The 17,277-nt window shown below is 41.9% G+C and overlaps 1 protein-coding gene across 25 annotated transcripts in view; it reads right to left on the bottom strand.

Annotated features, from left to right (window-relative positions):
• CSPP1 (centrosome and spindle pole associated protein 1) overlaps positions 1-17,277 on the bottom strand; it is a 196,653-nt gene that overhangs the window by 14,668 nt on the left and 164,708 nt on the right. For all 25 annotated transcript variants that reach the window (XR_012128224.1, XM_036998184.2, XM_036998183.2 and 22 more), the window contains 6 exons: positions 15,904-16,053; positions 15,363-15,506; positions 12,884-12,985; positions 10,982-11,048; positions 10,303-10,420; positions 355-494 (listed from right to left, as the gene is read on the bottom strand). Coding sequence is in view for 24 of the 25 variants with exons in the window: in XM_036998184.2 (XP_036854079.2) it covers positions 355-494; positions 10,303-10,420; positions 10,982-11,048; positions 12,884-12,985; positions 15,363-15,506; positions 15,904-16,053 (721 nt within the window). In the remaining variant the exon portion in view is untranslated. The remainder of the gene's footprint in view (positions 1-354; positions 495-10,302; positions 10,421-10,981; positions 11,049-12,883; positions 12,986-15,362; positions 15,507-15,903; positions 16,054-17,277) is intronic.

Here is a 17,277-nt window from a genome sequence, read left to right as displayed (position 1 = left end):
TGTCTCCTCCAGGCACTCTGGCCTTTCCTTCTCAGTCCCTTTCCTTACCAAGCTTGTCTTGCTCTGTCCATCCACCATTAAATGCCAAGTGCCACTCTTCACACCACTCATGATCCAACCCACTCCCAAGGCTTTAACAGCTGTAAACTCTTCAAAATAGGCAGACTAAAACTACATCTACCAGACTGGGAAATTGAATAATTTTAAGCACACAGAGGTTTTACTTACCATCACTTAAAATATATACCATAACTGAAATATTACTTTAGAAAAAAGAATACAAATGCCCTTAAGGATATATGAATATGTGTAGAACACTCCTGCCATATGTTAAAATAGCAGCATTCTACTCACCTCTATCTTTCAGCTCATTAAAGTCACGAATATTCTGAAAAGTTGCAGGGTCTAAGCCCTTAGGTGACTGTCTTCTGACAGGAGCTTGCAACCGATGTCTAGCCATATCAAATATGTCCATGGGATTCCTTTCTCTTTTCCTATAGATAAATAACAAATTATGATTTTTGTTTTAAGGGAAGAGAAATTTGAGTTCACATTTAACTCCCTGTACAAGAAACTTGGTATCTTTCACCACAATATATTATAAAAATTTACTTTAAAAGCTGTTATATCAATTCCTTGTAATAAAAAATGTAATGTTACAATCTCTCAAAATGCTCAAATGCAAAGTACCCTACTAGAAGAGCAGAATAAGTTAGCTTTACCTTACAACATATATACACATCTTTTAGGTCAGATAAACCATGATTCAAAGACCTGCTCTGCTTTTTACTAGCAGTTTGACTTTGATTTTAGTATCTTTAAGATGCAAATAATGTCTATTCCTTTTAGTCTTGTGAGCATGAGAATTAAGTGAAATTATATATTGTGAAGAACCCAGCATAGTGCTTGACATGTATTAGGTACACAGTAAATGGTGCCTTCCTGGGGGGAAGTTGGGGTTCCTATGGCCAGGATCCTCACTGAACTTAAACCACTCGATGATGTAACTGGCCTGTTGCTAGGGTACCGCTTCCACACCTTTAGGCAATAAGCTATTATTGCATTATATAGAGAGTTTGGCCCAGTGCTCTGGGCGGAGGCAAAAACGCTAGTGCTCGACCTACCACCAGGAGAACAATGCGGGTAATAAACCCTTTCACCCCAAAGAAACGTTCTACTGTCATTTCTTTGGTCACTGAATCCATAGCGAACTTACGGGGGGAGGTGGGGGCCTGAAACCCATTGGCAAGACAATTGGTGAAGTCAGCAGGGTTCATTGTTGACCAAGGAAAAAGATAGGCTGCCCTTATGGGTGGGTGCTTCAGCGGGCTGCCCCTGTGAATGGGGAGGAAGTGGACTGTCCCCCCAGTGGGTATGTGGTCCGAGGTGGCTTGCCTCCTAGAGGACTGGGCCCCACCCCAGGACTGTAGGCAAGTGAAGGTGATACCTGAGGCAGTAGGGGTGGCCCTTGGTATAGTAAGTAAGTCTTTTGAGAGACAGAGTGCCCGTGAGGCAGCGGGGACTGTGGGTTGGCTGCTTCTCACAGTATTAAAAAAGTCTACAGAAGAGGACATGCTCCTGAAAAAGACTCAAGAAATGACGGCACAAGAATGCGAGCTGCAAACTTCTGTGGATTTCCTGAAGAAGGAAATGGCATTGATGCGACAGGAAGCAACACGAGAATTCCGGCAGCAAGGTGCCATTGAAGAGTTAAAGATTCCTTAAAGAAAGAGACAGCAGCACTGCCAGATGCTCTGAAGGAGGAAAAGGCAATAAAGGAAAAAGACGAACTCCTGAGGGAAGCACAGGTGGAGGTGGCACGAGAACGCCAGCTGAAAAGCATTGAGGTGAAGATGAGAGAGCTGCTGAAGACTGAACTGGCATTACTGCGAGGCACAGCAGAAAAGGTAAAGGTTGTAGCAGAGGAGGCACTAGGGGGAGGGGAGAGAAAGGTGCCATCAGCCCCAGAAATGGAGGAGCTGGGGAAGGATGAAGGGGTGGTGCGGGAGGCACTGACCCCTCCTGTATTGAAAGCACGCCCAGAGGTTGCAAAGAAAATAAAGACCCAGCAGCCGCGAGTTCCCCAAGGAGAGGAACAGCCCCCTCCCCAGGTCGTGGCGCACTCTACGGTCCACCCCTATACTCAGGCTGAGCTGGTGGATTGGGGCTCCTGGTTTAGGCAGAAGCCTTCAGAGTCAGTATCAGCTTGGCTCCTGCATCTGTGGAACTTAGGAGTGGATGGAATTGCTCTGTCAGGATCAGAGATGGGAAAGCTGTCTTCCCTGACAGTGCAGCCTGCCTTGAAGGAGCAGTTACAAAGTATACATCAGACCCCAGGGAGTCACTCCCTCCTCGACTGGCTTATGGCTGTACTTCATGCTGTGTGGCCCAATCAGTGTGATCTACCATCCTCTCCTGATAGATGGCAGACGTATGCTGAGCTCCAACAGGTGTTATGAGAGCTAGGCATAAGAACTTCCATCTATTGTCCAGAGAATAATGGCCCATATGAAGAGCCTTTCACTACTGGGATGAGAAATATTGTGCTTCAAATGGCTCCCACATCCCTCTTTGGGTCTCTAGTGGCCATTCTTTCCCTTCACTTAGTGCAGCCCATACGTGAGGTAACATGTACAGTAGCAGACTTAGGAGAGGCTGAAGCAATTAGAACATGGAAAGAGAGAAGACCTGTTACTCGCAAGAAGAATTTACAGGGCCCCACAAAGGTTATGAAGATGCAGAAGTGGGTTGATTTAATACAGGCAGGAGCAGATGAAAGGAAATTAGATGGGAAGTCAAATAGGATCTTGCTAGAGCTATGGCAACAGCTGAAACCAGAGCAGCAGTTCCAGCCATTAAGACCAAAGAGGCAGAGGTCAGATACAGAGCCACATGTCCACCCTGTGTGTTTGCAAGACTTCCTGCTGGAGAACAAGCCAACCTCACTTGAGCCCACACAGGAAGATGATTGAGGATCATGGTTCAACTGAGGGGAAGGTCGAGGTACCTGCCCTGAGGGACCGGGGGGGGGGGGGACGGGACCAGAGGCCACATGTTGAAATAGCTATCCATTGGTCCCCAGTGAACATACAACGTGTCCTGGCTCTGGTGGATATAGGGGCTGAATGTTCACTGACTCATGGTAACCCTGAGCGGTTCCCTAGGACCTGCACTATCATAGACAGATATGGGGGAAAGGCTATCAGAGTGAAACAAGCCCAAATCCCTTTGGGAATAGGGTGTCTACCCCCAAAGGAGTATACTGCGTATATATCTCCTATCCCTGAGTATATCTGGGGATTGATATCCTGCAGGGTCTATGGTGCAGACCACTGCAGGTGACTTCAGACTGAGAGTATGTGTTGTGAAGGCAGTTCTGAGGAGCCATGCTATGCACCCACCCATAGCTTTGCCTGTGCCTCCGCGGGTGACTAATACCAAACAATACAAACTGCCTGGAGGGCATAAAGAGATTGGAGAAACTCAAGGAGCTGGAAAAGGTGAGTATTATAAAGTCCACCCACAGTCCTTTCCTTTCAATTCCCCAGTATAGCCAGTAAAAAAACCAGATGGCTCCTGGCGTATGACTGTGGATTACAGAGAATTGAATAAAGTCACACCCCCTATGCCTGCTGCTGTCCCCTCTATTGCAGACCTGATGGATACCCTCAGCCATGAACTGGGAACATACCATTATGTGGTAGATCTTGCTAATGCCTTCTATTCCACTGACATTGAGCAGGAAAATCAGGAACAGTTTGCCTTCACGTGAGAAGGATGGCAGTGGACTTTCACCGTCCTTCCACAGGGATACCCCCACAGTCCTACCATCTGTCATGGACTTGTAGCCCAGGACTTGGCTCTATGGGAGAAACCACCAACGGTGCGGCTGTACCATTATATTGATGATGTCATGCTTTTGTCTGATTCTTTTTCAGATCTAGAAGGTGCAGCACCTAGACTGCTGCAACATCTATAGGAGAAAGGATGGGCTGTGAACAGCACCAAGGTTCAGGGACCTGGTTTGTCTGTCAAATTCTTGGGGGTCATCTGGTCGGGTAAGACCAAAGTGATACCAGAAGCAGTTATAGATAAAGTCCAGGGCTTTCTTACCCCTACAACTGTAGCATTGCTACAGGAATTTTTGGGTCTTCTAGGCTACGGAGAGTGTTTATCCCGCACTTGACACAAAATCTAAAGCCCTTATACCGGTTGGTATGAAAGGGCATCAGGTGGGACTGGGATAAGACATGTGCATCTGCCTTTACTACAGCAAAACAAGCAGTCAAGGCCGTGCAGGCCTTGAGTGTGATAGACCCACCAAGGCCCTGTGAGCTCTATGTTCATGTGACTGAAGATGGTTATGGCTGGGGTTTCTGGAAGCAGCTTGAACAAACTCGCCAACCTACTGGATGCTGGTCACAACTCTGGAAAGGGACAGATACACTTTGATAGAAAAACAACTGGCGCCATGTATCATCATGCCCTGCAGGCTACAGAACTCATCACTGGAATGGCTCCAATAAAGGTAATAACCACCTATCCCATCTTGGGGTGGGTGTGAGACTGGACCCAAAAGCCAAGGAGTGGTGTGGCACAAACACACACAGTAGCCAAGTGGGGTGCTTACCTACAGCAGCGTAGTGCCCTCTCTAGTAGCCCCTTGAGTGAAGAACTCCAATGCTTATTGGGGCCAGTGACATATACTAGTGAAAAGTAGGAAGAACTTCCTTTTGAATCATTAGTAGCAGAGAGTTCCTATCGGGAGGGAAGAGCCCCTATACCCGAAGATGCATGGTACACAGATGGCTCCACCCATGGGCAGCCCCCAAAATGGAGGGCCATAGTTTTCCATCCTAAGACTGAGACAATATAGATGGAAGATGGTAAGGGGAAGAGCAGCCAGTGGGCAGAGTTGCAGGCTGTGTGGCTTGTGATCAGCCAGGAGCCCTCCCCTAAAGTTGTCTGTACTGAAAGCTGGGTGGTCCATTGGGGACTAGCCTGTGGCTATCAACCTGGTACCATGCCAACTGGCTGGTTGGTCACTGACCCCTTTGGGGGCAAGAATTGTGGCAAGACTTATGGGCCTGTGGTCAAACTAAAATAATTACAAAATACCTTCTGACAGGTCATTTGCCACTGGCATCCCCAGGAAATGATGAAGCAGATAAATTGGCCCAGATACATTGGTTAGAAGGAAAGCCTGCCTCTGATGTAGCCCAATGGTTACATCAGCATTTGTTGCATGGGGGGCAAAAGACAATGTGGGCTGTAGCCCGTCAGTGGGGCTTGTCTTTGACATTTGAAGAAGTTAGAAGAGCCTGGCAGGAGTGTGTCATGTGCTCCAAAAGGGATTTACACTGAGTTCCACAGCAACATGGGACAATAGCTAAAGGGCCTATACTCCTCGTCAGGTGGCAAATAGGCTATACTGGGCCTCTACCTGTGTGAGAAGGATATAGGTATGCGATGACTTGTGTGGACACAGATACTGGTCCTCTGGTTGCTTTCCAACCCATTGTGCAGACCAGCAGATGACCAAAAGAGGCCTGGAGCGTCTCTTTGCTGCCTATGGCCAGCCACAGGTAAAATGAGAGTGATCAGGGCACCCATTTTACTGGACAAACACTGCAAGAATGGGTGCGTCAGCTAGGAATCAAATGGAAGTTTCACATGCCATCCAATCCAACCATAGCAGGCATGATAGAGAGGCACAATGCCTTGTTAAAATCCGGACTAAAGTCAGATACCAATAGTCTGCGGGATGGTTAGTCCACTTATGGACAGTGCTATGGAGTTTGAACGAGAGACCCCAAAAGGGAGCCCTGAGCCCCGCAGACATGTTAACACATCTGGGTGCCTCCCCTATACAACTGCAAGTAAAAACCAAGGAAGAATCACTGAAGCCGAAGTTTGGCCACCAGAATAACATCTTGCTGCCAGCACCAACTGCACTGAACTCCGGAGACCCCATTGAGTGGACGTGGCCTTGGAACTTTTGACACATGGACCAATGATGGCTGGCTCTCCTGGCACCTTGGGGACAAGGCCTGGGAGCTGGCCTCCTGTGTAATCCTAGAATAACAGCAGAGTGGCCCCCAAAGTTCACAGTAGCATATCCTGAATGGCCAGAAAGTAGGAGCATCTTACCAGTGAGTTTTGTTTTATCATTATGGCCAATGCATGCACCTCCAGTAGCACTATATATAGACCCTTCGGTAACCCCCTCAGGGAAAGGAGTAAAAGTGTGGCATACTAGACCTGGATGGGACCCCCTTCCTGCTACAGTCCTATCACAGGACCACTCTCTTGCATGCATCCTACCTGATGGACAAGATTTGCCTATGTTGGTGTCATTGAAACATGTGTCTCATCGCCCCTAAAGTCTTTGTGGATTGGGAACCTCCTCTGGCTTGAGGATTATTATAATTTTTGTTATCTGTATCAAAATCTTGCTGTATCTTAATTTTTGTTATTATCTCTAAGTTGTTGTTATCCTCTGTTGCTGCTGTGGAATCTGGTTACAGTGCTACAGCTTTCTCACACAGGGACCATTGCAGAAGATTGAGAGTGTGTAGATTGTAAGGCGAGAATCCTGGAGGGGTGAAGTGTGGGAAAGTTGGGGATCCTATAGTCAGGATCCACACTGAACTTAAACCACCTGATGATGTAACTGGCCTGTTGCTAGGCTACCGCTTCCACACCTTTAGGCAATAAGCTATTATTGCGCTATATAGAGAGCTCGGCCCAGTGCTCTGGGCGAAAGTGGAGACGCTAGTGCTTGACCTACCACTGGGAGAACAAGCCAGGTAATAAACCCTTTCCCCGCAAAGAATGTTCTACTGTCATTTCTTTGGTCACACTGAATCCATAGCGAACTTGCCAGGGGCTGAAACCCATTGGTAAGACACCTCCCCTCAACCTAAAATAGGAATTATACAGAAAATATGGTGTTAATATACTGCCCAATATTATGGGTATTATCCACAGTCCCCATCACTAATTTTTTTAATGGGCTTTCAGGGAACTTCATACCTAATTAGTAAAAAATACTGTATTCTGTGGTACCTAGGAAATTAACAGAATAGACAGGTAATTTAGGAAGGGAATCTTCTGCTAGTGCTCTGGGTGGGGTTGGAGGTTGACCATAGGAGAGGACAGGAAGGGGTATGTTATCTCTAGCCCTAAGAACAAAACAACCAAGGATCTCCTGCTGCTTCCTTCAGCACTTGGTAGGTCCCCTCTATTTTTGAAAATGTAGCTCTAAGCTATGGGTGTAAGACAGCTGGGATCTCAACAGGCAACACCCCTGCTCTCCTGGAATTTCTTCTCAGGGGAAAGGATTCACCAAGGCCACAAAGCTACTTTGTCAAGGCTGACACTGACCTCTAACAGTGAACCACCTAGGGTGAAAGGAACTGCAACAGAAGTTCATTAAAGTGCAAAATACTAAGGCAGCTTCCAGGAGGCCATTAAATTGGACTCCATCTAGTTTTCATTAATGCTAATAGGCTGCCAAATTACAAATTAGGTTATTAGATCCTTCTATGTGAGCTGGCTCACATTTGTTTTGTACCTAAAACATAAGAGCTCAATAATGTGGTGAATTAATGAATAAGATTCTTTTTGTGAAATTATTTATAAAGTTGGAATAAAGAACCATCCCTGAGATGTCTCTCATCACAATTTAAATTAAAAATTATACCAAAGTAAATGTACTTGATCAGTTCTTGCTAAATGATGGTATGAAGTCTCATATATTATCTAAGTTAAGTTAGCTGTAGAGTTTACAACAAATACATGCATTTATTTATTTTTCAAAAAATCTCACGAGATAGAAATTACCATGTACGATTTGCAAATGAGAAAACTAAAAAGCTGCCTGGTTTCTCTTTCTTATATTGGTTTCCAAAAGAAAGCAGAGTCTTCAATTTGTGAATGAAAACAAAGAAAATAAATAAATTGTCAATAACCTGTACTGAGTTAAATATGCATAACTGGAATATGGAAAAACTGCAATAGTTAAGGCATTTATAACATCATAAAAGAAACTATGGAACACTATATTGACCTCTCAATTACTTAGAAGTAACTGACCTACTATGGAGGAATTATTCATTGAAAATTAGCACCTTGGGTTATCATTTCATTATCTAGTCAGTCTATACCTTGAAATTTCCTCTCCTTGTTTACTTAGCCAGAACATGCTTGGAGAATGCCAACAAAATCCAAGCAAAGCAAAATTAGGCAGGTTAACATGCTACATTAATATCCTACTACATTACAGAGTCAGAAACATCAGTATGAGGTTACTATACATACAAACATAGTCACAGGAACAATCACTGGTATGTTTAAGACTCAGTTTACATACACATATCATCCAGCTCTGTCCATTAAAAAGGCCTAGAAACAACGCCACCCAGAGCTCGGTTTCTAAACACTGTTCTCCAAGGAGGACCTGGACTCCTTGAAGAGATGGCTGATTTCAGAGCTAGGGCAGGGGAAATGTAAAATGAACCTAGAGCATCTTGTAGCATGAGAAAGTAGGGAAGTGCTCTAAAATCAAAAGGATGGAACACGTCAAAGGGACAAGGAACCAACAGGAAAGAGCTCACCATGGCCAAAACCACAACAATTTGAGCAACATAATAATAGAGTTTTGGATTATAACCCCAAGTACAAAATAAATACATATGAAACAACACTGATATAAACGATGATTGAGAAATAAAGGGAGGAGAAGGGACAAATCTTTCTTAAAGAGGAATTCTAAATAATATAAATAGATAATCCCCTCTCCAGGGAATAGAGCTCAGCCCCACCCCTCCCCACTAAGCTTAGTGATTCATGTCCAAAGCATAGCAATTCTGTAGTGGAAATGCCTGACATCTACTAGTTTAACCAAATGATGATGGCTTCCATCCCCAGGAATGTCATGTACCCTCTGATGTGATAGAATCAGAAGGCCACTATGCACTATTCTTTCCCAAAACCCTTAACCCCAATCTAATCATGAGAAAACATCGGACAAACCCAGATTGGGGGACGTCCTACAGGACCTGGCCAACCCTCTCCAGATTGTCCCAGGCATAAAAATACAGAAAGACTGAGAAACTGTTCCAAACCAGAAAGACTAGGAGACATGACACCCATATGCAATGTGGTACCATGAACTGTTAGATCCTGGAACAGAAAGAGGACATTAATGGAAAAACTGGAGAAATCCAAAAAGTCTGGAATTTCGTTTATTATATTCCAACATCAGGTTCTTAGTTGTGACAATCGTACTCTGGTGATGTAAGATGTTAACAATAGGGAAACTGAATGTATGAGGGGGTGTATGGAAATTCTCTGCACTGTATTTGGAACTTTTCTGTAACTCAAAATTATGCCAAAATAAACCATTTAACTTTAAAAAATTAAACATCCCTTAAAGAAAACTGGTAGCTACCCACCCCATTGATTTTACAACCCACTAAATGACTGCAACCTGTGGTTTGAGGAACATTGCTTTAGAAAATTTATGAGTCCTTTTGATAAAAATGATCAGAAATGTTTGGTATACTGCAAGCTACTTTGCTAGAAAGTAAGTACTCCAGAAAATAACAAATTATTGAACGAAAATGTAAAAAACAGCTTTAAATGTAATTGCTCTTGCTTTAAGAAAACGCTACTTCTTTTCTTCTCCTTTCACCTTCCCTCGTCCAAATCTCTCTGTCACTACCACCACCACCATCATCATGACTGTCATAAATATATTATTAGGAGCACGGAAGGGCAGTTAAGCTGCTCAGTTAAATATTTTATATTAGGTTAAATGAATATTCATTAAATATCCCACCTTTTCACAGTAAACAGATTCAACAACTGTTGGGTAAAGGTTTTATAAAGGCAGTTTTATCTACATAAATTTGAAGAATATGAATCAAAAAGGATATTATTTATAGAAAGAGCTATTTTGCCAAGAAAGAAAACTTATCACATACTACAAACACAAAATAGACTAAAGAAATCATATACTATTTGGATTGGTTGCCACGAGTCCCTTCACTAGCATATAATTATTTAGCTAGATTTCTTTTGGGGAAAATGGCCATTTCAGTCAGTACAAATTCACTAACAATCTGTTAAAAACTTTTTTCAGGTGTGCAAACTGTCCATTCTAATAAATTCAGCATTACAATAAAGATTAATCCTGTTCCAAATTGTAGAATTACTGGATAGGTTGTGTCTGACATGAGATTCCTTACCCTGAACACAAAAGAAGTTAAGGAAAAAAAAATGCAATTCAAAACTTGCCTTATATGAATTTCTTCATCACTATCCATGTGTAGCAACTGCCTTTGTAGACGCCGCTCTTCATGACGAAGCTGTTTTCTCATTTCTGATAATTCCATGATTACATTTTTTTTCTCCTCTGCATATTTCCATTGATAAGTAAAAAATAAGAACAAAAGATTAAACATTAAAACATAAACTGACCATAAAGCTCAAATGCTCAGAGAGACTTTTTATGAAAGTTCTTTTTAATGTTTTATATTTATAGGTATTTATGAATATCATGAAGACCCACAAACACATTTCTGGTGATACAGGAATTTCAAAAATTAAGGAATACTCTTGGGGCGGGGAAGAGTGCAACTATAAAGGGTCAGCACCAGGCAGTTCCTTTGGAGTGATGGAACAGTTCTGTACTTTGGCTGTGTGGTACACAAATTATGCATGATAAAAATGCACAGAACTACACACACAAACCCAAACACACATAAGTTAGTGCATGTGAAAACCGAAACCTGATGAACGTCCATGGAAGCACCCCGGTGTCAGGTTTCTGGCAGTACCACTGAGAAAAGCTGGGGGAGGGTACACAGGACCTCCAATATTATTTTGCAATGTTTATGAGGCTGTATTTACTTAAAAATGAAAATATTTACTTTAAAAAAATACTCTAGATTACAGGCTTAAGAATGAACTCTACCTTCTGCACGGAGCTGATTTTTCCTGGCAGGCACTGGAGGAGACTGTGCCCTGGACATGGAGCTTGCCTGTTTAACAATCATGACAAAGATATAGTCAGTATGTTTTCCCTACTCAGAAGCTTGAAGAGAGTCATTCTTGAAGCAACTACATGTAAAAGAAACCAAACTCCCCACTAACCTACCTATAAACTTCCCTACAGTACTTCCTCTCCCTGTGGCAATGGGAGAGCAGGAGCACATGCCCATCCAAAGGAGTCCCATCATCGCCTGCCCTCTACTTGGTAAGTGACTTCCTCCCTCCATCAATTACTCCCTTTGCTCCACCCTTCTCCTCTCCTTTCTCTCAGTCTAGGCTTAAAAATCTCTTCCTTCTTTAAAAACAATTCTTACCTCACCCTTCATCACTAGCTAGTGCCCATCCTCCCCCACCCTTCACAGCCATTCTTAAAGAACAGTACACGCAGAGCCAATGGCGTCCAGCTCCTCTTTCTCATTCACCCCTCCCTACTCCTGCCTTTGCTTCTACACCCCATCACTCCACTAACACTGCTTTCTCCAAAGCCATCAAGTGGTTCCCAGGTGACACATTCAATGAGCATTTTAAGCCCTTATTTTACTGGCCAACAGTAAAGGACATCACTGACACTCTGTTACTTTCTCTGCCTCTATTTCCTTTCTCTGCTTCTTAAATGTTGGTAATTCTCTAGTGCTCCATTTTCAGCTCTCTTTACTTCCCCCAAACTCATCCTAGACAATCCTACTAATGTGGCAAGCAAAATTAATGGTGTCCAAACTAAAAATCCAGTCCAGAGCACCTTCTTAAGCCACAACCTTTATTTTCAACCACCTGTTCTAAAGATCCCTTACCAAAAACTTGAAAGTTGTCCATGACTCCTACCCAGCACACACACAGTCAGTAAATACCACTATTGGTGTCTCTTAAATATACTTGAAGTTGTCACCCCTTCTCAGTTCTTAATGTCATGCCTTTGTTTAGGTCCTCAAAGTCTCACATCTGAACTTCTGCAAAAGCATCTTGTCTCCATGATTACAGTCTTACATGGCCTTCAAAATATATTTCCACACCACTGCCTCAGAGAACATTATGTGAGACAAATATGGCCATGTCATTCATCTACTTAAAATATCACAGTGAATTCTCATATACTATCTACCACACACCTTCTAAATCAGAATCTCAGAGGGTGGGATTCAGGATGACATTCTAACATGTTTCTCTGTCTAATCTGGTAATTGCCTGTTTGGTATCCACTGGCCTGTGGAGTAGTCAAACACCTAACTCCACACAACACCTCACACCTATTCTGACTTCCAGCTACACTTTTACTCTGTCAGGCACTGTCAGGCCAGACCAGACCAAACCATTGCATATTCTCCATGTGTGCCATGCAGCTTACACTTCCTTCCATGATTTTGCACGTGCTGAAAGTCCCTCCTTCTCTTCCTCTTTATGGCAACTTCCTACTCATTCTTCAAAAGTCAACTCAAGGATCAAGCCTTGTGGAACACTTCCCTGGCTCTCTTTTGATTGTGGCTCATTTCAAACTATAAGGGACTTCATTACCATAACTACAGCTAGCTAGATGATATATTAACAGAAAAGGCCTGCTTGAGGGGCCTGGACCAGACCCACTGTGTGGCTATCCATTGTATCAACAATAACAAAATTTGCTGAGCCACTAAAAGAAAAATTTGAACTTTAGGACACCAAGTAGTATCAATTACAACTGAAGCAGCAAAAAATTAATATAAACATTATCTATATTCCAGACCTGAAAAAGTATAACCTTACTAAATATGATAAATTAAGAAAATCTCATTCAATCCCCCAATCTGAAATAACTTGTCTAAGATTAACAAATTGAAAGAAAAGTATATACTTGACAGGAACTTATAATGCTGTCAACAGAAGGTGGTCTTTGGAGCTTGCTTGCGATTTTGTTCTGAAGAGCAGGAACTATAGGAGAAGGCTGTCTCAAGCACTGGGGGAAAAATATACATGTACATATGCTTAAACAAAGACACATACACCAATACTTGAATAAACATACAACCCAATAGTTAATAAGTCCATCTAAGAAGTTCAGAATGTTACTGATTTTATTTAATAAAATGTTTTTACCAAAAAATGTCAGAAATTCAATTACATAAGATCAAACACATCAGTTATGATAAACATAAATAGATTTAGATGTCCTTATTTAAAGAACACGACTTTCAGATTAGGATAAAAAAAATTCAACAAACTTAAGTAAATCAATGGTATGTTCAATATTAGGAAAGCAAAAAAAGCAAAAAAAAAAAAAAATTGCCAAAGTAAAAAATTGTCTTAAGAATAAAATATGACAATACAAAAAACAAGACCCTTTTCTGGAAAACAATATAAATCAACCTCTAAAATTTAGATCCCTTGTTACCAAGAGCATTGTGAGTGAGGGAATCTTCTAGATCACAATAGAGTTCTGTCTCCATAAGAAAATAAACAGGGTTTCAGTTTATAGTGTAATAAAGTTAACAGTTCCCAACTCACATCAAGATCAAAATGCTAAAAACATAAGCTCACCCAACAGAATGCAATAATTATTATCTGGGTTTAAAAAAAAAACCCAGACCAGGGTATATATGTGCAAAATTAAATATTATCTTCACTCATAACTCTGATAAAACTAGAAATATAGGAGAGGGAAAGTATTTTTTTCAAGCCCATAGGGGACAACAAGCAGAGTTAAAAACAATATAAACCTTCTAGTGAACTGTAGGGGATGAAGCAAATAAACACAGTCCATACAATAAAATAACTGTAAAGAAAGCAAAAACAAAGTTAAAAATTCAATTAACATTATCAAACACAACTTTATAAAGGGATTTAGATATCACTATTCAAAAGATTGTAACTCAGATTAGGATAAAAACACAAATCCAACAAACTAAATATACAAACTAACCAAAAAAAAATATGGTGACACAAAAGTAAAAACTGAAACAGTACACAAAATTATGTATCTGGCATATATTAATGAAAAAAATGAGAGCTAGAAATGATAATTTCAGAATGAAGAGCAAACTGTGTTAAATGGAACAAAGCTGCTTTAAAACCTTATGGTACTCCACAATTAAACTGTAACAGTCATAAAGTTACACATTTCTAAGAAATGTCATTTTTCTAACACATAGTAAGAAACTGACAGAAACACAATTGTGGGAAACTAACAACTCTCATTCTTAAATAACTGATTTTACAAAAAAAAGTCTGTTTACTGTTCAGTTTTGCTATAAACCTAACAAGGCTCCAAAAAATAAACTATATTAATTAAACAAATTTGAATATTTTAAATACTAATGTTTTAATAATTACGTTAATATATTCTAATAATAATAATTTAAAAGGCTGAGCAAATATATATCTAACTTTATATCTCAGGAATGAAAGGCACTGCCTGATATTCCTAGCACACTGAAAAAAAAAAGATGTAGATTTTACTTATAAATTCTCTTTTAACAATGTTTCAGCAAATTCTAATAGTGAATAATTATTTCTACCACCATAAATCCCTGGGGTGAGAAATCAAATAGTGTATCAGAACCAATCAGAAATGGCTCATGTTATCTATAGTGGGTTACACATTTAATAGTGTTACCAAGGAACCCACTTGTTATATGTAATATTTTTGTGAATCCTGCTTAGAAGAAATAGTATTTGTTTAAATCTAAAACAATTTTCTTAAATTAAACTGGGCCAGCCCTACAACACATACTGGGTCTTCCCAAGTGTGGTCCAGGCCAATTGCATCCATCCTCCAGGGAGGCTTGTAAAATGCAGAGTCCTGGATTGCCCTCAGCCTTAGTGAATAAGCTTATTTTGTAGAAGAGACCCAAAGATGAATTTTTAACATGTTTCTAGTGATACTAATGCATATAAAACATTAAATATAGCTTTGAAATGTGAGCAAGGGTGTGGACTGGATCCTCATTAAGAGCCAACTGGCTTCTTAGAGAGAAAACCTGTCTGGTAACTTTGCTTCATGCACTTAACCATGAATATCAGCTCCCTATCTCAGAGACACGGACTTACACCAGTCTGTGGTGAGCCACCAGTTTCTTTTTTAATTTCCAGTCCATCAGGGACAAATGTATAAACCGGAGTAAGAATGAACAGCTAGATAAATGAACATTTTTAAATAGGCATCACACAGTTCAAGCCCAACTTTTTTGTGACATCACCTAGAACAGGAAGCTCAGGGCCCAGCACCCAAGAGACAGTACTCAGAAGGACCGAACAGAAATTCCTCCCTCTGCTTTCTCCCTTTGGCTAACAACTCCATCACTCTCATTTAGTTGACATTTTTGTCTAAAACTTACCTTTGTCTCTTCCCCAATTATGCTTTCTCTTTCACAGTAGTGCTGAAGTTGTAGATTATGTTTTTCTTCTTCCTTCTTCTTTCTTTCTGCTTCTTTTCGCCTTTCTTCAGCTAACTGAATGAGCTCTTCATTTTTTAGCCTTTGCTTTAAAATAGAGAAAAATATACACTCTATAGTCCATTCAAAAAATTGCTGGCTTATTTGTCTGAAATAAAGGGATAAAATTGAAGATACAGTTCTTTCACATAAAGAAAGTTATCTGCTTAGTATTAAATTTAGTATTAAAATTATATTAGGCATCTTTTTATAATATCATACTCAGTCCACACTACTTTTGGCTTTAAAGTCATAACTTTTATCACTTTTCTTAGTCTTTCATTGTAATACAAAATAGTAATAGCCAATGAATGGATATTGATCTGACATTCTCTAAATGTAATCCAAGACTGTCCTTCTTTGTAGGTAATAAATATCATTTCAAGTCAAAATAAAGATTTCACTTTTAGACTAAGTAGAAAAATAATATAGGAAAAAACTCTACCTCCTCCTCTTTCTTCCTCTTCTTTTCTTGTTCCTCTTCATACTCTTGCTGAATTCGTGCCCTCTGATCAGCAAGCCGCTTTTCTTCTTTTTCTTCTTCAATTCTCAGTCTCTCTCGCTCTGCTTCCTCTCTTTGTTTCTTTTCCTCAATCTAAACAATTAAACCTAGTTATTACTTTGTAAAACTATTGAAAAACTAAATTGCCACTTTCTTTTTCCTAGTATCCTATGAATTCAACATTTATACCTTCTTTTTTTGTCAAAAAAGTAAGTTCCTAGGGGGAGAAGCAAAGATGACACCATGAGCAGTTCATCGGAAATCTCCTCCCAAAAACATACATATTTTTAAAATACAACAAATACAACATTTCCTAAAGAGAGACTAGTGGATACAGTACAATAGCCAGGCTACATCTACGTCTGCAAGAACTCAGCTTCTCACGAAGGGGGTAAGATACAAGCCGCAGCCCAGCGGGACCCGAGCACTCCCCCCACCCCAGCTCCCCGCAGGAAGAAAGAGTCGGAGCGGGGAGGGAGAAGGAGCCCAGGACTGCTAAACAACCAGCTCTAGTAATCCACAGTGGGAGCGCAGAAACACAGTCCACGGTGTGCTGGATATTAGAGAAATGGTAAAGCAAAATCTGCAAGCAGGTCCCTAGCAGCTCCTCTGGGACAAAAGAAAAGCCAGTGTTTTTTGAAAGTCTTAAAAGGAAAGGGACCTCACAGCTGGATGAAATCTTCCCGGCACACTCAGCCCAGCAGCTGGGAATCTGGGGAACTCTAAGCGACCTAACCACCTGGGAGGCAGCACAGCTCTGAAGCCCCTCACGGTGATAAGCACCCTGCCAGTCATTCCCCCAGCTGGCACGGACCCCAACACACTGGCCCAGTAGCAGGTGAGCAGCCGTATGCACCAGTGGCGGCGGTGGCCGAGCAACCAGGGAGTGGCCCATGCGAGCCAGTGGCAGCGGCGGCCAAGCAGCCCATGCGAGCCCATGGCGATGTCAGCCAAGTGGCCTGGGTGCAACCTGAGGCGGCGGTGGCTGAGCGGCCCACATGAGCCCGCAGCAGAAGAGCTGCGCGGGAGCAGCCGCACCCCCAGCAGCTCCCCAGAATCTCCTCCCGGTGCACAGCCGCCCGGGACAGACCCAAAGGATGCTGCAAGTGTGCAGCTGCCCAGGGTGGGGCAGGCGCCGCTCTCGCAGGAGAGCACACCCGGTGTACCTGCTAATTCCCAAACAGTTCTGTACTACCCTGACAGAGACCCTGCCCACAGCAGCTTAGGGGATTAACTTGGAGGCTGCCCAAGGAGTGCCGGTAACCGAAACAGGCAGCGGAGAAAGGCAAGGCGACCAGCAAACAGGAAAGGCTTTTG

This window comes from Manis javanica, chromosome 2, assembly GCF_040802235.1.
Source record: "Manis javanica isolate MJ-LG chromosome 2, MJ_LKY, whole genome shotgun sequence".
NCBI lineage: Eukaryota > Metazoa > Chordata > Mammalia > Pholidota > Manidae > Manis > Manis javanica.
This window is presented reverse-complemented; position numbering and strand designations above follow the sequence as displayed.